The sequence below is a fragment of the Marmota marmota genome, unplaced genomic scaffold (genome assembly GCF_001458135.2).
Source record: "Marmota marmota marmota unplaced genomic scaffold, marMar, whole genome shotgun sequence".
Classification (NCBI taxonomy): domain Eukaryota; kingdom Metazoa; phylum Chordata; class Mammalia; order Rodentia; family Sciuridae; genus Marmota; species Marmota marmota.
Window position 1 is genome coordinate 3,023,499 of NW_026000139.1, and position 18,838 is coordinate 3,042,336.

Genomic DNA, 18,838 nt, shown 5'->3' on the forward strand with positions numbered 1-18,838 from the left:
AGGGACCCAGGCCGGCAGGTTGCTCCAGTGGGACTTGGAACTACCTGGCGACCTGGGACCCATATTGTAAAATGGACTCAACCCCAATTCCTCTGCTTAAGACTCTCCCGGGCTCCACTTCTCTCCAAGTCGAAGACAAAAATCCTTCCCGTGCCTGTGAGGCCCCAAGGACCCGGCTCCCTGCTCCTCTGACCCTCTCACTCACTCTTTCTCACTGGCCCTCCCTGCAGCATTCCTCCTACCTCAGGGCCTTTGCACGTGCTGTTCCTGCCTGGAACACTCCTCCTAGGATCCCCACGGCTCTCGGTCCTCCTTCAGGTGTTTATTCTGATATCACCAAGTGATGCCCTTCCTGCGCACCCAATCTAAAAGCTCAACCTGCTGCTACCTCTCAACACGGCCCCCCACACACCTCTTTTTCTCCTCAGCACTTACAACTCCCTCACCCCCCACATAATTTGCTAATTCATTTTATTCTAGTGGAATAAAACTAGAATAAAACTTCTATGAGAGCAGCATCTTCTTCGGTCTCATTTTGCTGCTGTACCCCAAGCACCCACAAAGGTGACTGTTATATAACTTAATAGATATTTGCCCGTGGTGTGCCCACCAAGCCCCACTCCTCTGTTGGCTGAGATGGCCTAGAGGACAAGGCCTGAGTTCTGCTCATCTCTGGGACTTAGCATTTCTGCCAGGAAATGTTTGTTGAGCGACTAGCAGATCTGCAGGCTCTCTCCATGCTGAGGACCTGGGATGGGGAGAGGTCCCAAGTGCTCTCAGTGGGGTGATGCGCTAGGTGTGGGGGCCATGGGAACTCACCCTCATCCCCATCCACGTCCACCAGCTGGTCCAGGAAGGCCCGCACGCGGGAGACGCTCTGCAGCAGGAAGGGGTGCAGGGGTGCCATCCACAGCTCCTTGCCCTGGCCCAGCTGCTGGCCCAGGTTTCCAATGCTCTGCACAGCCTGGGGCAGGGGAGCAGGGACACCAGGGTCACTGAGAGGCAAGGGTCCTCTGTGGACCCAGATCAGGGCCTGAAGCGGTACCTGTTCCTCCCTCCCTCCCTCTTTGGGAATCTACAGCCCAGTCCCTTTATTCTGTTCCCTCCCAAGACTAGACCCACCCAGGGCAGCCTGATCCTGTGTTAGAGTCTGTAAACAAGTCTGGATGGTGCCTGGCAAAATGCCAGAGGGAGTGGTTTGTGAATTTACTCCACCGAGCCATTAAGTGTGGAGATTCCTTATTGGTTGACTGATGTATCTAGTTTATGTTAATTAAGATAAGCTGTGTGGAATGTATAAATACCTCTGTTGTCCTACAATAAACGGCTCCTACTCCTGCTGTATCAATCTACACAAGTTGTTCGTCACCCCCCGGTTATTCTGCCGCAGCCAGTTGTTTACAGACTCTAACAATCCTGCACTCAGGAGCCCACTAGAGCCTCAGGTTCCTGCCGCTTTGCCAAAGATGGTCTAATTCACACTAAGGTGTGAAGGACTGCTAGCCTGCTTCCCTGTGCCTCCTCGAAGGGCGGAGATTTCCTTATGAACAAAGGAAACTGGGAGGCACTGTGGGCGGCTGGTGAGGGGTGCTCTGGGGTCTCCTGGGGTTTCTGGCCTCCGGGGCTGTTCCTGTCTGGCTGCTCCCTGGCTAAGAGGGCCCAGGACGGCTCCCCACTGCCGGCACCTTGGCCAGCAGCAGCAGCGAGCGGCTGGTCTGGGGGTCCGCGTGCTGGTCCCGGAGGTCAAAGAGCTTTGGCGTGAGGATGGCCGGTGCGAAAAACCGCAGGAAGAGGAAGCCGCTCACGGCCAGGTACTTCACGTCCTGGGGGAGAGCGGCAGGTGAGAGGGGCCGGAGCCCCCAGCCCCGGGACCCCAGGCAGCGAAGACCAGGAAGCGAGCAGAGGGAAGGACAGGGTCGGAGGCCCAAGCCCACCAAGGAGAGCCTTGTTCCTCCATCTAGGAGATGGGGTGACATCACAACACTGCAGAACCAGGCTTAGCCAGACACCCTTGCTGGGACAAGGACACGGCCCACCATTATTCCCGATTTACATAGGAGGAAGCAGAACCTCAGAGAGGGCAGGTGACTTGTTTGAGGTCACACAGCTGATGAGCGGAGGAAACAACATACGACTCCTTGTAACAACAGCCCAGAATCTTCTCCAGACAGCCCTGCATTTCCTGCTCACCCTCCAAGGGATTGTATTCTCACTTTATAGAGGAGGCAACTGAGGCCCAGAAAAGGAAGGTCATTTCCCCAAGGCCACACAGCTGAACATGGCAGAGCCAGGATTTGCACCCCAGGGGGTGGGAACTGTGTTCTTCTGCACCATCTGGCCATCCGACACCAGGTGGCGGGGGCACACACTCACTGCCAAGAGCTAAACCTAGACCACCACACTGAGTCCTCAAATAACCTGGTGGGGGGTGATCCTGTTATCCCACCTTCCAGATGAGGAAACTGAGGCTCAGCAGCAAACCCAGGGCAGCAGGCTCCAGAGCCCCTCCCATGCGCACCTGCCCCTGGCTGTTGCCCCCTGCAGGCTGGAGGGAGCACTGCGCTTTGCCGCCAACCTGGGCGGGGCGCTTGGCTCCTCCCTCCCGGCTGCACCTCACTCTCCCCAAGCCGGCTCCCCCTCACACTCGCGGGCTGTATCTAGCTGACAACATGCACCGGTGCTTATTTAGGGGTGGCAGCCACACCCCACACGACGCCCTCAGGACGTGGCCCAGCTTCCTGGGACATCTAGGTCTTGCCTGGGACCTGCAGGAGCTGGGCACCGGAGGCGCCCAAGGAAGGTTTCTCTCCTCCCATCTGGACCCCTGGGCTGTCCTCGAGGTCCTTCTCGCCCCCTTTCTTGGTCGGTCCTTCGCGGGGTGCTCTGGCACCCTCCTCCCGACCCTCCAGGGCCTGAGCGAGGTCCTGCTGCCCACCCACCTTGGAGGCAAGGATTTGCTTCTCCCTGGGGCTGGGCCACCGGGGCAGGCTCCCCCCTGCCGCTCCTGCCACAGCCGTGAGACTCTAGCAAAGCGGGACACCGGGGAGCATGTCCCTGCCTGGGGACCCCGCACTCACTCCCAGTGGGTGGGGGAGAGGGGCCGCTCCTGCTGGGCATCAAACAAGGTTAGGGTCCCTGACCCTCCAGGAGGGGCTTGGACTTCTCTGGGCCTCAGTTTCCCATGTTCAAGCAGGAAGTGCCGAGGAGAGGGGGCAGAGGGCACAAGTGCCAAGCCAGGCGCCGGGAATTGGGCCACCGCGTCTCCAACACTCAAGAGGGTAGCAGATCTTCCTGCAAAGTGAACCTCAGGCCTGCGTTTCTGCCACTTGGCTCTGTGGACATTAGTCTTTTTTTTTTTTTTTTTTTAATCTATTTTTTTTTTTTTAAGAGAGACAGAGAACTTTTAATATTTACTTTTTAGTTTTCGGCGGACACAACAGCTTTGTTTGTATGTGGTGCTGAGGATCGAACCCGAGCCGCACGCATGCCAAGCGAGCGCGCCTACCGCTTGAGCCACATCCCCAGCCCGGACATTAGTCTTGCAGGGCACGTGACACACGCCTGTGATCCCAGCAACTCGGGGAGGCTGAGGCAGGAGGATCTGAGTTCAACACCAGCCTCGGCAACCCAGCAAGGCCCTAAGCAACTCAGTGAGACCCTGTCTCTCAGTGAAAGTATAAAAAAGGGGGCCAGAGACGTGGCTCCGTGGTGAAGCACCCCTGGATTCCATCTCCAGTACAAAAAAAGAAAGAAAAAAGAAAAAAGTCTCAACTGAGATCATCTGTAGGCGTGGCCAGTGACAGCCGCCTCAGAGGTGTGCTGAGCCTTAAACCAGTCCAACCACCCATCTGTCATGACTGGTGCAAAGTGTCTGGGGGCTGTTTGTGGTGGTGATTTTAGTGCCAACGTTTATAAACGAGAGACCTCACAGAGAATCCAGAGGTTGGCCTTCAGAGAGCGTCACTCTGAGGATGTGGCAATCCTGGCCTCCATTCCCCAGTGGACCCTTGAGACACACCGTGGGAGCCACGGTTTGCCACAGTCCCTGCCACTCCCCACTGCCCCGCGTCTGCTCTGCTCACCTCACCTGCCTGAACCCCGTGTCCCACCTTTTGTCTCAGGGTGGCCAAACCCTAGCCAGCAGGGAGTCAGGCTGAACCTCCCTCGCTTCCTACAGAGCACCCCTGTCCCCTCCTCCTGTCTCAGCTGAAACACAGGAAGGGCTTGCTTGGCACCGACTCCACGATCGGTGGCGAGGAGCACAGAATCAGAGCCAGCCCCGGCCCTTCCTCGCTGTGTGACTCCCGCCCTGGGCCTCAGTTTCCTTCTCTGGGAAATGGGAATAACACGGGGATCCGCTGTGCGAGGCGGGTGTGAAGGTTGGATCAGAAGGTGAAGATGCGAGTCCTTGAAAACAAGATCCGGCCCTCGCTGGGCTCTGCCTGAACCCTCAGCCCTGGTCCCACCCCTGCACCGGCTCCCCCCCGTGCGACAAGCTGCCACCGCACCCCGCCCCCACCTCCCACCTGCCCGGGCGCGGGCGCACCTGGTGCTCGGCCTGCGGGAAGCGCTCTGCCACACAGACGCGCAGCTGCTTGAAGGCGCGGCGCATGGCGGGCGGGCAGCACCCCACGGAGCCCACGATGGCGTCCACGATGGCCCCCAGGTAGCCAGTCAGCAGCCCCAGGCTGCTCTCCCGCACCTGGTCCTCTGAGGGTGCACCCTTGAAGGAGATCCTCCTGGGGGACCAGAGAAACCTTGTTCTGCTGGCTGGAAACACCTCCCCGCCCCCGCACTGGTACTAGGGATTGAACCCAGGGGCGCTTAGCCACTGTGCACAGCCCTTTTTATTTTTTATTTTAAGACAGGGTATCGCTAAGTTGCTGAGGCTGGCCTCCAACTGGCGATCCTCCTGCCTCAGCCTCCCATGCTGCTGGGATCACAGGCATGTGCCGATTGCGCTTCTTGCTGTTGCTTGATCTCCCTGAGCTTACTCCCACCTCTGGGTCTTTATACTGGCCTGGGACATTCTTGTCTCTACGTTCAGCTTAAATGTTACCCCCTCAAAGCAGACATGCCCCTTTTCACAAACCTGGTTTAGTGCATTTTTAGCGGGGACAGGAGAGACACCTGCCCCCACCACAGGGCACTCGCACTTGCTGATCCCCCTGCCCAGAACATTTTTCCACCAAATTTCCACATGACTCCTTCCCTCGCTGCCTTCAAGCCTTTGCCTGAATGTCCCCTGCCACTAGCCAGGAGTATCATGAGCCCCTCCCAGTGTCATCCACCCCCCCACTGACCACCTCCAGTGACCTTCTTCAGGTTGATGATAACCTGCCCCCCAGAGAATGGGGCTTTGTCCTCTCGGTTCCCAGCTGTTTCCTCCATGTTGGGCCCAGAGCCTGGCATCCAACTGCCATTTTGTTGAGTAGATGACAGGGTAGTGGCCCTCTCTCCCACATCTGTCTCCCTCCTCCTCTGAGGCCGAGGGTCTGCCCAGCCCGGCCTCACACTCAGAACACCCTGGAGCAGGCTGAAGGCTCTCAACCCCTCCTTGCCCTGGGCTAAGCCTCTGGCACTGTGTCACCTAACCCCAGTGAAGACCTGATTCATGAGGTAGCCCGATTGTTCCCTTTGAACAGATAAAGAAGCTGAGGCTTAGAGAGGTCCCCTTGCAAATGGGTGGCAGAGCTGGCCCTGGAATTCAGGACCACCAGCTCCAGCATCTGCCCCACCCCAGGTCCCAGGTGCCCGTCGAGTCTCCCAGTGTCCAGGCGAGCTGGGGAGAGCCCGCAGCTTGCAGCTTCAGAGATGGACTTTGCTTTTCTGCTCAGGGCCTGGGCTCAAGCTCCTAGTTTTGTACCTTCCCAGCTGTGTGACCTTAGGCAGACAGCCTTCCCTCTCTGAGCCTCTGTTCCCTCAACTGTAAAAAGGGGGCCTCATGCCTGACTCTGAGGAGGCTGGAACATGTGGCCAGGGCCCAAAGGGAAGGAGAGACCCTCTGCTGTCCCCACCAGGGCCCAGCAACCAGCTCCTCTGGCCCTGCAGAAGGGGAGAAGATTCTGGAAAGAAAGGAGGAGGAGCCCAGAGGGGCATGGATGACTCCATCCGGGCCCCGCTCCCTCCCTGCCTCACGGGGCTTTGGCTGGTTCCAGGGTCAGTCCCTGGGCTCCGCTCACCTGGCCCGGCCCAGGTCCATCTTGCAGGGGTCCAGCTCCACGTACTTCTTCTCCTCGAAGATGCGGCTGACCACTGGCTTGAGGACCTCGTGCAGGTAGCGCATGCCCACAAGCTGGGAGCAGGGGCACCACACAGAGCGGCTGAGGGCCGGGGAGGGGGACCCTGAGCTGGGGACAGGGGCCCTGCAGAGAGAGGGTTGGGGGCCTGGCATGCCCACGGGCACCACCCAAGGAGAACCAGCCACCAACCCCAGTACCCCAGCTCAGCCACCAGTGCCACCAAGGCCAGCCAAGCTCTGGGGCCCAGGTGGCATTGGGAGGGGAGGAAGGGAGTCCCCAAGGGAGTGGCCCTGTCCCCACTGGACGCACAGACTCACCTTCATGAACTGCTCCATGGACTTGGAAGCCAGAGAGTTGGAGCGGAAGAGCGTGTTGGGGTCGGCTGCGGGGAGGTGAGCGTCACTGGGTCTGGTGGCTGCACCCAGCGGAGCCCAGGTGCCTGAGACTGGGGCCCTGACCCTCCTGGCCGCAAGCATCAGGGAGACCCGAACATGACTCTGTTCACAGTACCAACCCCAGAGAGGTCAAGCGAGCTACCCGCGGTCACACAGCTCCCAGGGGGCCAGACCAGGGCCTGGGCCTGGGAGGCTGACTGGGGGGTGCGCAGCAAGAGACCCGCAGGAAGGAACCGCAGCCTCAGCCCGAGGCCCTGTGCTGCCCCAGGGCCCCCGCAGACCCTGCCCCTGGAGGACAGGCCGGCAACTCACTGGTGCGGGCCACCTCTCTCCGGGTGAGGTAACCCAGCAGGGGCCCGGCCAGGCCCTGGCCCAGGAACAACTTCACCAGAGTGGTGGCCAGGTCCCGACGGCAGTCCCCCGAGGCCACCTCCTCCAGCACAGCCAAGGGGCTGGCAGTGTCCTCCTGGGCAGGGACAGGAAGCCAAGAGGTGACCTGGGGCCCGGGACCCCCGAGCCAGGGTTCCCTGGGCAGGGGGCGCACCCACCTCGGCCGGCGCCCTCACGGCGTCCAGGAGCAGCGCCCTGAGCGGCTGGTAGCGCCCCGAGGGCAGCACGCGGTCCTCCGAGAGCCGCACCTTCAGCCGCAGGGCCCCCAGGCTGCCCCTGAGGGACGAGAATACAAGTACGCATGGGCAGGGGGACCCTGGCACTGGGGCCTGGGCAGGTGTCACAGCCTGGGTGGCGTGCACACCTGGGGACAGGTGTGGGCAGGTGTGAACTGAGGCCCGCAGGTGCAGGCAGGGAAGGACCCGGGAGACCCCGTGGCCAGCGAGAACGAGTGTGTTGGGACCCTCGGCTCTGAGCGCACATCAAGGTCGCCCCTGTCCCCCCTGGCCAGGAGACGGGGGAGGTGGACACGCTGGACACAGCTCATCCAACAAATGTGGTCACCAACAGAGGACAATGAATAAGGGGCACTGTCTGGGGCTGGCCAGCGAGGGCCCGCCCACCGCCCGGGGACCCGCCCCAGGGGCCAGCCAGCCCCTCCCCCACACCCACACCTACCCAGAATCCTCCTCGGCGCTGGACAAGGGCAGGAGACGGAACCAGCCGCTGGGCGGCTTCTGCTGCAGGGTCTGGGGCGGGAACTCCACCTGTGGGGACACACCCCTCAGAGGGCTCCTAGAAGAGCTCAGGCTGCCCAGCCACAGGGTGGAGGCAGGACCTGCCAGGGGTCACCTCCGCTCTCCCAGTCCCAAGTCGTTAGCTCCTGCCAGGGGACTTGGGGCCTCCAGGGGACACTGAATTTACAATTGAGGCAACTAAGGCCCAGAGAGGTGGTGTGACTTGCCCAGGGTCACCAGGCTGCTAGAGACAGCAGACTGGACTGGGTCATCTTCAGCTGTTCAGAGATGCAAACGGCAACATCAAAAGGCTTCAAGACAGTCCAGGAGACCCCTAAGTCCCCGCCCTTCCCTTGTGTCAAATGACAAGTTTTTAGAGATAGACTTCACATCCTTCAATTGACCCCTTTAAAGTGCACTCCATGGATTCTCGGATTCTCACAGTTGTGCGATCCTCCTATGAATCTCAGAACATTCCTTCCCATTCCCTGGAAAGCCTCACTCCCCAGCCCAGCCCCTGGCGGATACCATGGCCCTGTGTCCACCTCTCTCTGTCAGTGGAATCCTATAGTCTGGATTCCAGTGGACTGACTACTTTCATTGTCTTCAAGTCTTATGAGGTGTAGCGTGCACAGGTCAGTGTTTTATCTTTTTTCGTAGCTGAATAATATTCCACTGTATGGGCATACCACATCGTGTTCATCTGTTGGTGGATACTTGGTTGTTTCCACTCTGGGCCACTCTCAACAATGCTGCTATGAACATTCACGTCAAAGTGTTTGTGTGAACACGGGTTTTCATTCCTCTTATGTGTACAGGGGAACAATTACAGGGTCATATGAGAATTCCATCTTCAACGATTTGAGGACCTGCCAGACCGTTTTCCACCGCTGGACCATTTTACATCAGAACAAGCAGTGCGGACATCCACCTCCCGTCCCTCTTACTTACTCTTGCCTCCTGCTATAGTCAGCCTTGAGCATGCGCCCCCCAGGGACCATCCCAGTCACCCTGCTGTTCCCCGGAGGCACTGGGGAGCCACGGAGGGTGCTGCAGGGGCGGTGCTCACCATGCCCAAGAAGTCGTTCTTGCCCACCATGTCCCAGTCCCAGAGCTCCACTCGCAGCCGGGACGGGGCGCCGGGCGTCGCCCACAGCTCCAGCACCTCGTTCCACTGTGGGAAGCGCGTCTTCTTGATGGTCTAGGGGTGCGGGCGGGTGGTGAGGGGCCAGCGCAGGGCCCCGCCCCGCCCGCGCTGCCGCCTGCTCACCCCGTCCCTGCTCACCGACGTCTCCGCGCTCTGGCCGCCCCAGAACACACGAGCGAACGGGTCAGAGGTGCCAGAGATGTCCCGCGGGGCCAGGTCCCTGGGGACAGACGAGGGGAGAAGTGAGGGCACCCGTGACCCACGAGGACCTAGACCCAAGCTGGACCTTGGGCAGGGGGCTCAAGGTCACGGGTTCCGATGGCATTGGTTTCCGAGGCAACCTGCAGTTCTGCACAGGGGCCCTGCCAGGGCCCACCAGGCCTGTGCAGACCCAGGAGCTTCCGCACCTCCCACACCCAGGGAGAAGGGACTAGCAAGTCCCCCTCTTCCAGCTGAAACTGAGGCACAGAAAGGTCCAGCACACGGAGGTGTGGTGCGGAGGGAGGGGCCTCGGCGACCCGCAGGCCCTACAGGACGACTCTTTGGCTGGGGGACACTAGGGAAAGTGAATGCCCCTCTCTGAGCCCCAGTTTCCTCATCTGGAAAACGGCAGAAACAGCAGACCAATCCTACGGCCTGGGGTGAAGGAGAGGGAGATGGCCGAGCCCAGGGCACAGGGCAAGGACACAGCGCCCAGTGGGTGGCGGGCCTCAATCACTCATTCACTCAACAAACATGCATGCCCACACCCGGCCTGGGAACAAAGAGAAGGCAGGAGACGGGGACCCTGTACCTCCCATTGCCATGACAACTCAAGCCACACCCCAGTCACCATCCCCATCCCTCCCTCTTGAGGCTCCCAAATCCTGGAACACCCCCACTGGGGGCTGCAGGCTGCTCCCTCCCCAGCCCTGCCGCATCCCAAGCCTTTGGTTTCCTAGGAGCCGACACAGTTGCTAAGCAACAGCCACCGTCCCTCTCCTGCTCTCACTAGGCTCCTGCACAGTCTTGCGGCTGGGGAGGGGGCCACGGGCAGAAAGCAGCCGGAGCCTCCTTAGCCTGCCCTGCCTCCTTGAGGCTCCTTCATCCTGACTCCGGGAGCCCCAGCTGGGACCACGCTGGGGCAGAGACCTGGAGGTGGAGGCAGAGGCCCAGAGAGGGCAGTGAAGGGATTCATGGTCACACAGCAAGCTAGAAATGGAGATCCTCCCCCCTCTGGATGAGCAGCGGCCTAAGAGTGAGGGTGGGGAGTGAGGGAGGAGGGAATTACAGTGACAAGTGGGAGAAGGAAGGTGTGGGTCCCCTGGCCCTGTCTCTGTCTTCCCACTGACTTTTCTGGGCCAGGACCACCCACCCCGCACTCTGATTTCCATCCCTGGAGTGGGCTTGTGACTCAGGCCTCACCAAGCAGACAGGGCCACGGTTTCCAAAGTAGGCCTGGGTCCCACACCCAGCCGACACTACTTGGAAATGGTGAGAAATAGAACTTCTCTGTCAACTGGAGCAGCTCGTTGGTAGGATGCCAGCCTGGGACCGCGAGGACCCTCTTGGGAAAGGCTGCCTAAGACAGAAGCTACCACAGAGGACAGTGGAGCCAAAGACATGTACAGATCCCTGATGCCGCCCTGTGAGCACCTGGATCCAGCCATACCAGAAGCTACATGCCCGTTCCATGAGCCATTAAAATAGCGCTTCTGATTAAGCCAGTCTGAACTGAGTCGGTTATAATCGGATGAACGTCTGCCTGGCCATCCTGAGGAGAGTCTAGCCTCTTATTGCCAATCACTGAGCGCCCAACAAAATTGTAATTCCATTTGCAATCTGTTGAGCTTGGGCCGTTGTCCACACAGCATCCCAGCTGGGAGCTCAGAAGAGCACCAGGTGAGAGGAGGAAGGCCAGGCACAGGGGACACCCAGGGGTTCCTGCTCATTTTCAGAACTCCCGCCCCCTGCCCCATGCCACCTCCATCAGGGCCATACCTGGCTTGAAGCACGTGGCAGCGGAGACACCGGCCGCGGGCATCCTCCTGCACCTGCACCGCCAGGCAGACCTCACCTTGCACCTCCGCGTCTGGGTGCACGGGGCTCAGGTTGATCCAGCTGTCGATCCCTGGAGGGCACAGGCGCTAATGCTGAGTGAGCCCCCACGGGCACCAGGCGCCGGCTTAGCTTAAACCCCAGAGCCTGCAGCTCATGTGGAGCCTGGGCCCAGGCAGCCTCCTCCTGCGGACGCCGTGAGTCCCTGCTCAGATGGCGAGAGGGAGGCCAGGTAGAGACCCAGACCCCACAGCTAGGAAAGGGCAGAGCTGGAGCCTTGTCAGGGACCCGGATCCCTCCTCCAGCTCTGGGAAACCCTGGGCTCTTTGTTCTGTCCAGGTCACTCCCTCTCCTCCCGTTTGGAGCTGCAGTTGATTGGATATTAGACCTTCCCAGTCCTCCTCCAGGCCTCTGCCTGCTCTTGTGCATCTTTCTTCTCCTTGTTCCCTGAAATGGATTCTGGATGATTCTTCTGGACTCTGGTTCACTGGGCTCTCCCTGCAGCTCCGCATGAGCTGACGTTTAACTCGGTTTAGGTTAGAATTAAAACCAAGGTGAACTAAAAACCTAGTATTGGACTTCAATAGTTGTAATTTTCTAGAAAAATTTTGTTCAGTTACTTTTTTCTGGGGGGATGGGGAGGGGTACCAGGGATTGAACTCAGGGGCACTCGACACTGAGCCCCATCCCCAGCCCTATTTTGGATTTTATGTATAGACAGGTCTCACTGAGTTGCTTCGCTAAGTTGCTGAGGCTGGCTTTGAACTCACAATCCTCCTGCCTCAGCCTCCCCAGCTGCTGGGATGACAGGCATGCACCACCGCACCCAGCTCATTTGGTTACATTTTAAAATCCACCTGCTTATTCACATTTTCATTCATTCATTCATTGTGCTATTGGGGATCAGACCCGGGCCGTACGCATGCTAGGCACACATTCTCAGCCAGACCTGCTTATTTTTCTTTAAATTATTGCTTTAACATTTTGTTGTTCATGTCGGTCTTTCTTGTGGCTACCCATTTTATTTCTTTAAATATTTGACTTTTTAGCCAAGCGTGATGGCGCACGCCTGTCATCCCAGCAGCTGGGGAGGCTGAGGCAGGAGGATCGCAAATTCAAAGCCAGCCTCAGCAATGGTGAGGCACTAAGCAACTCAGTGAGACCCTGTCTCTAAATAAAGTATAAAATAGGGCTGGGGATGGGGCTCAGTGGTTGAGTGCCCCTGGGTTCAATCCCTGGTACCAAAGACATAACACAATCTGAAGCCTTCGTGACCCTGGAACCCATGGCGCTTGGTGATCATCCACGGTGCAGTCTTGTCTGTGTGACCTTCCCCTGTGGGACACCTCGGGGGTGTGGAGCCCTGGAGAGGGGCACTCCCTGCACACCCTGGGAGCCTGTGAGGGGCTCGGTCTCAGGGGCTGTCCTTGTTCTGGGTGACTGCCTCGTGCCCCCAGCCCACACCTTGGACTCTGCCAACAAGGATGCTGACGTCTGCTCCCAGGGAGACCCTTCCTCGTCCCCTGGCTTGCTCCTCCCCCCCCTGTAGGTTCAGCTTGTGGCTGAAGGAGGGGAGACACCCAGGGAGGTTCCTTCTAGACAGCAAATCCAACAAGATCCTGGGGATGCTCAGTGACTGGGGATCTCCCGTGATGTGGCAGGAGGGCACGTCTGAAGTTCCCTGTGTTGCTGGACGCAGAAGTCCCCCATCTAGCATCTATCTCCACGTCCCCACCCCCAATCCAGGATGTCATCGGCTTCCTGTCACTTGATCATTGCCACAGACCCCTAACTCCTCTCCCAGGTCTACCCTTGTCCCTTCGGGTAGCAGTAACCCCAAGGCAACCACAGGGACCTCCTGAAGACACACTCAGGCCCTGCTGTCACTCCTCCTTCTGATAAGCTAGCTCCCATCTCTCCCCTGTCTTGCTCAAGAACCATCAACGGCTCCCCATTGCTTTCGGAAAAAAACCCAGACTCCAGCCTGCATCCACAGCTGTCTCCGTGGACCCCACCCGGCTCTGCCGAGGGCTGACTCTGCAGGAGTCCCCAGGGGCCCCTGGACCCTAGTGGCTTCCAGAGCCGCCTCCTCCCTGTGCTCTGGGAAACCTCGCTTGGCCACGCCCACCTTCATCACCCCGCCCACCGCCACCTCCACGTGCCTGTCCAGCTCCCACTGGGGGACACTCCCGGGCCACTCTCTCTCCTTGCCCTGTTCTGGGGAGAGGCGCTTCATCTTCCTGTCTAGATCAGAACTTGGGATCCTCCCGCCTCAGCCTCCCAAGTGGCTGGCTTACAGGCGTGGCTCACAGCCCCCAGTCCGTATTTCTTGTGCTGTTTAGAAAATCTCTAGGGCTGGGGTGTGGCTCAGCACGTGGGAGGCCTGGGTTCCATCCCAGCACATAACAGAGACAGAGAGGGACAGGGAGGGAGAAAGAGGAGAAGATTCTAGAGGGGCCCTCGAGACGCTGACCATCCTGGAAGAAGCCGGAGTCCCTGAGAAGGAGGAAAATCTCGCTCCATTTGATGAAGTGAGATGCTCAACCACGTCCAGGGGTGAACTGCTCAATGCATGGACTGAATTTGAAGGTGAAGACAGAAACCACAGCGGACATCATTTTCCACCAAGGGTGCCCCTGCTCACCTCGGGGGTCAGCCGTGATGGCCTCCTTGCTCAGGGAGATCTTGCCGATGACATCATCGTGCCTGCGGGAAGGCAGAGGGGAGTCAGGGAGCAGCGGCAGCCCTCAAGGGCTGGGCGGTGACCTCATGCCTCACCTCCTGGGCACCCCGCCTGCCCCCACGCACCCAACGGTGTCCTCGTCCAGCACGTACAGGGCCAGGTGGTGGAAATCCAGGGGCAGATGAACTGTGTACTCCTCGCCCCAGAAAGGGCTCAGGCTCCTCCAGATGGTGGCTGTTCTGCAAGAGGCAGGAGGGGAGGCTGGGCACCCTGAGACCCGGATGCACGCTATCATGCCCGGTGTGGACTGTCCCCCAAAGGCTGTTGTCCTGGATCGGGGGCTCACCCTTGCCCCTGGATTCACCCACTGAGGGGCAGCTGGGAGGCGGGCAGCTTGACTCTGCCGCACCCTCTGCCCCGATGCTCCGCCTCAGGCCCAAAGCTAGGGAGGCCCCACCATGGACTGAGACCCTGTAACCTGGAGCCAAAATACACCTTTGCTCCTTCAAGTGGTTTTCCTCAGTAATTTTGTCACAGCAACAGGAACCCACAAGCACCCACCCAGGGACACACATGTGCATGAGTACGTGTGCACACACACATGCACAGGGATACACACGGACACGCAGACACTCCCAGATACACCAAGGAAGCCAGAGACACATGCGTATGGATACACATATGCATGCTCAGAAATTTCTAGAAACACATTCATAAATACAGTCACCCAAATAGACACGTCAGAACATAGAGACACACAAAGACCCAGAGACACTCACAAACCACAGCTATACACAGCTCACTCACACACACACCCCCCACACACACACACTCACACCCACCCAATTCCATTTGCTCCTTCACTCCATGGCCTCCACCCAGATTGAAGGAGCAGCCTGGTGATTGGGGGGCGCTCCACGTGTCCAGGCGGGTAAGGTGCGGGAGAGAGGGGTGGGGGAGGGGGAGGTCTTCCTGCAGGAGTTAGTCAAGCAAAAAGGAGCAAGATGATGAGGACAGGTGGTCTAGGTGGCAGGACAGCATGTGCAAAGGCCCCAAGGCAGGAACGAACGTTTCAGGAAAGTGTTGGGTGGAAAACGAGGGAGCGTCAAGGGCCACAGTGAAGTCAGAAGGGGCAAAGCACCCGGGGTTTCACAGCATGCAGCAAGCCAGGGTGACCACAGGGGGCTAGGGACCAAGACAAGCAGGCAAGGGGCACGGGCTCGCAGCATCGGGCCCTAGCAGCCTGCAGACGCACTTCCTCTGACCCAACAGGGAAGAAAGAATCGGCTCAGCCCACTGAAGATGCACCCAGAGTCACGGCTGCAAATTGGGGGCTTCCTCCCTGGCGCTCCCTTCTCGTCGAAGATGCACCCAGAGTCACGGCTGCAAATCGGGGGCTTCCTCCCTGGCGCTCCCTTCTCGTCTTGCTGGCCCAAAGGAGAGCGCATGCGCAAGTGCACACACGTACCGCCCCCGCCCCATGCCCAGCCCTGGGCACAGTCCTCCCAAACGGCCCCACCTTCCACCTCAGCGTCTTCCCACCTAGGTCCCCTCAAGCTCCCCACCCCGTGACCCAGGTGGCTCCTCACAACCCAAAAAAGGGGGACTCAGCAGCCCAGGGTCACATGAAAAATCAATCTGTGGGTCTGGGGCAGCATCACGGGACAGGGCCAGGGGCCGCCTGGGCACAGGGAGAACGACGCAGGTCAGCCAGGGTGCTGCAGCTGACCCCCAAGGTGGCCTCCCCACCCCCACTCCCGGCCCATCTGGACCAGAACTGGCGCCAGAAGCATCCTGAATCCTGCCGTCTCCATAGGAACCGAGGCCGCCCGCCCACCCACCTCAGGCCCGCGGCGGGGCTGAGCGCTGTCCCTCGGCTGCGGGTGGGAGCCCCGCGCAGCCGGCGCCACGCCCCCTTCAAAGACCCGTGCACTGAACACGACAGCTCACCCTCGCGGGTTCACTCCCGTGTGACCAAGTAGGCGGGCCCTGGTGCTCACGTGTGCACACCTGTGTATATCCATGTCATACGCCACACACGGGCACACACAGCCCTGTGGGCCTGCACGCCCACAAGGACAGCCACACGTGGTCACACGCACTCACACCCGCTCTGCGACACCCACACCCACACTCACAAGCAGGCCATGCCGGGCAGGCATAGCCGGATGCACACGCGCTCACACACACGCGCACAAGTGCCCGCAGCACCAGCAGGCCCGGAACAGCCAGTCCAGCCAAGCGTGTGGTGCCCGCCCCCAGGGAGGCCACTGTGGGAGGCACAGACTGGCAGCGGCTGAGTCAGCCCCAGGGACGCAGCAGGAGCATCGCAGGTCTCAGGGAAGGGCATCAGTGGCCAGTGGGGCTGGATGGGGACAGCAGCTGGCAGCCTTGGCCAGGGCAGAGAGTGGCCACCTTCAGCCCACACATCGCCTGTGGGGTAACAGTGACCTCCCAGCTCCTCTTCAAAATGTGGGTTCCCATTCCTGGATTCCAGGACTGGAAGGCATCCCCCCCGCCCCAGCTCCCTGGGCCCCTCCTCACCTAGCCACCACCTCGTCATCCACTTTCACGAGGCAGTAGGGGTCGCTGCTTCCAGAGCTGTGGAAGAGATGGGAAAGGATACCCATGGGTGGGAGTTCCCATCCACCTTCATTATTCAGGTAGGGCGAGCCAAGGCCCAGAGAGGGGAGGAGACTTGCCCAGGGTCACACAGCATGTCGATCAGAGGCAAGACCCATAGCATGCCTGGCCCACCACACGCATGGGCTCTGGGCTTCCACTGCAGAAGTGGAACACTGAAGCCAGAAAGTCCACTCTAACAGCCAGGAAGCTCAGAGCAGTGGCCAAGAGCTTGCACTGAGGGTCTCGGACTCTTGGCTGCACCCTGCCACCACCCGTGGTATAAGCCTGGCAGGTCCCATCCCCTCTCTGGGCCTCTGTTTTGCTGTTCTAGAAACTGGACATGGCTGAACACAAGCCTCTTGGGGGCTTGAGGGACCGACGGACAGAGGGATCATGGGCCAGTCCCCGAGCCCTCCCTGATGGGGCCCCCATGCCACCTGCTGGGACAAGCACCGTCCCCCAGATCTTCATTTTGGGGGTGTTTCCCTGGAGAGCAGAATCCCCATCCTCAGCAGGATGAACCTACAGGCACAGGCTGGGGACCCCAGGGGACGTCTGTGTGGCCTCCTGCAGCTGGTCAGCTCTGGCCCTCCTCGCGACAGCAGCTACAGGGAACCCTAGGCTGTCCCCATTCTAACCTCCTCCAAAGGCACCTCCTCAGAGGGCAGCCCTGACCACCAGGTCCTGCAGGCCAGGCGCGCGGCTGCTGAGGTCGCTGAGGCAGGACCGTCTGGTCCCCTTTCCAGGCTCCACCTCGGAACTTCCTTCCCAGGGTGCCCAGGACTCCTTCCCCCTCCAGCTCCATCCCACCTGCAGGACTGGGTGACCCCAGCCTCCGCTCCCCCACCCTCTGGACCCTGTGGCTGAGTGACACCTGTGCCTCCATGGCCTGTGTGGGGCTCTTTGTCCCTGAGCCTCCCTTGGGCAGAACCCACCCTCAGCTTCCCCAGCGCACACATGGGTCACCCCTGCTGGGACCCACCAGCCCTCCCCATTGACCCGGCCTGACCCCAGGTCCCTCATGGGAGCCAAGTTCCACACGTCAACCCCGGGCTCTGACGCACAGTGGCCTTATCAGGCCCCTATCGGGTAGGGGCGGGCCTCGTCCAGACTCTGATCTCCCCAGACTCTTGGCCTCTCCCATGGCCCCAGCTCAGGCGCGGCAAAGCAGCCCTGCCCAGTCTGTTCTGCGCACTGCGTTGGCCAGCATTCAAAGCTGAGCTGTGCCGCCTCAGGCAGGTGACTGGGGTCCTCAGTCTCCCCATTAGTAAAGCAGAAGTGCAGAGCCTAGGGCCTGGCCATAGGAGCCCCCATGACTGACAGCCTGCATGAATCATGACCACTCCACATGCCTGGACTGAGAGGGCACTGGCCACCAGGAGCCCCTGCGGCACAGCCACCCCAAAAAGCAGGGTGGCTGGATCCCCAGCTGGGCAGAAAGAGGCCCCCTTGTCCTTGCTGTGGGTCATCACCCACCTCAGAGCTCACCTAGACCAGGAAAATCGAGGGAGCAGGGGTGGCCGGGAGAGGCAGGAATGAGATGTGCCTCAAATCCTTCCCTAGAGAACCAGGAGCCGAGGCCAACATCCTGGCTGGCAGAAGCTGAGGCCAGCGTGCTGGCCCAGGGACAACACTGGCCACCTCCTCCCAGGACTGACAGAGGAGCCAGACCTCAGCAAAATGGGCAGCCACTTTCTGGCCGGGGCCCTTCAACTCTCCAGCAATGGGCAGGCGCACCCCTGGCCTCTGCCCCACCAGGTCCATAATCTCTACTTCTCAGGAACTCTGAGGACGTCCCAGAAAGAGGGTGACATAGGAAACACTTGCGCATTTGCTCTCATTGCAGTCTGTCTGGGGTGGTGATGGGAAAGGGGGTGGCCGGGTTGCTCTAGTGTGAGGCGGGGAGGCAGCAGGCTCCCGAAGTCAGAGGCAGGGTAGTCCTGGCTGGGGTCCACAGCTCGGGGGATTAGGGCAGGACTGAGCCCCAACCTTGGCATGGGCAGAGGCTCCGAGCCTGTGTCCCTGCTCCCATCCTGCCACAGGTACACCCTCCAGGTCCCCCAAGCTCACAGCTGTACCTGAGATCCAGATGGAGACTCCATCCAGAGCTCCCTCAGCCCCAGGGGAGGGAGACCCAGGCCCAGAGAGAAGCAGGTTCAAGGTCACCCGGCAAATGCCCTCCCAAGGATTCCACCCCTGTCTTGCAGCTGCCACCCTCAGGACCAGCAGGATGGCCCCTCCCCCACCTCGTTCTGTTGATTCAGCAACTGCTGACTCAGCCTGGGGAACCACAGCAGGGGCTGAGGCTGAGGGGACCCCAAGGATCCCCAGCCCCATCACAAGGGCAGGGGAGAGGCTGGAGGGGCAGTTGACTCTTTAAGTGGCTGAACATCCAGGGAAGGCCACTGGGCTGTGGCAACACTGGGTGCTCAGGGCTCTGAGCCCTGAGGGCCACATGGGATGCTTTGCAACCTGAAGGTGACACACACAGATTGTTGGGGCTCTTTTGATCCCCACACTCTGGGGCTCCTGAGGCCCCGTCATGGCCACCTCCCCACCCCCCTCTCCCCACCCCCCAGGCC

At 60.1% G+C, this 18,838-nt stretch overlaps 1 protein-coding gene across 1 annotated transcript in view; it reads right to left on the minus strand.

Annotated features, from left to right (window-relative positions):
- The window catches only part of Rasal1 (RAS protein activator like 1), a 19,379-nt gene extending 3,103 nt beyond the window's left edge, over positions 1-16,276 (minus strand). The window contains exons 1-15 of the mRNA XM_048785670.1: positions 16,176-16,276; positions 13,757-13,870; positions 13,593-13,654; positions 10,892-11,021; positions 9,050-9,131; positions 8,834-8,965; positions 7,706-7,794; positions 7,186-7,303; positions 6,950-7,103; positions 6,560-6,624; positions 6,183-6,295; positions 4,547-4,739; positions 1,686-1,823; positions 685-964; positions 45-52 (exon numbers count right to left, since the gene is read on the minus strand). Coding sequence (XP_048641627.1) covers positions 45-52; positions 685-964; positions 1,686-1,823; positions 4,547-4,739; positions 6,183-6,295; positions 6,560-6,624; positions 6,950-7,103; positions 7,186-7,303; positions 7,706-7,794; positions 8,834-8,965; positions 9,050-9,131; positions 10,892-11,021; positions 13,593-13,654; positions 13,757-13,870; positions 16,176-16,261 — 1,764 coding nt within the window. The 5' untranslated portion in view covers positions 16,262-16,276. The remainder of the gene's footprint in view (positions 1-44; positions 53-684; positions 965-1,685; positions 1,824-4,546; positions 4,740-6,182; positions 6,296-6,559; positions 6,625-6,949; positions 7,104-7,185; positions 7,304-7,705; positions 7,795-8,833; positions 8,966-9,049; positions 9,132-10,891; positions 11,022-13,592; positions 13,655-13,756; positions 13,871-16,175) is intronic.
- Positions 16,277-18,838: the final 2,562 nt, after the last annotated feature.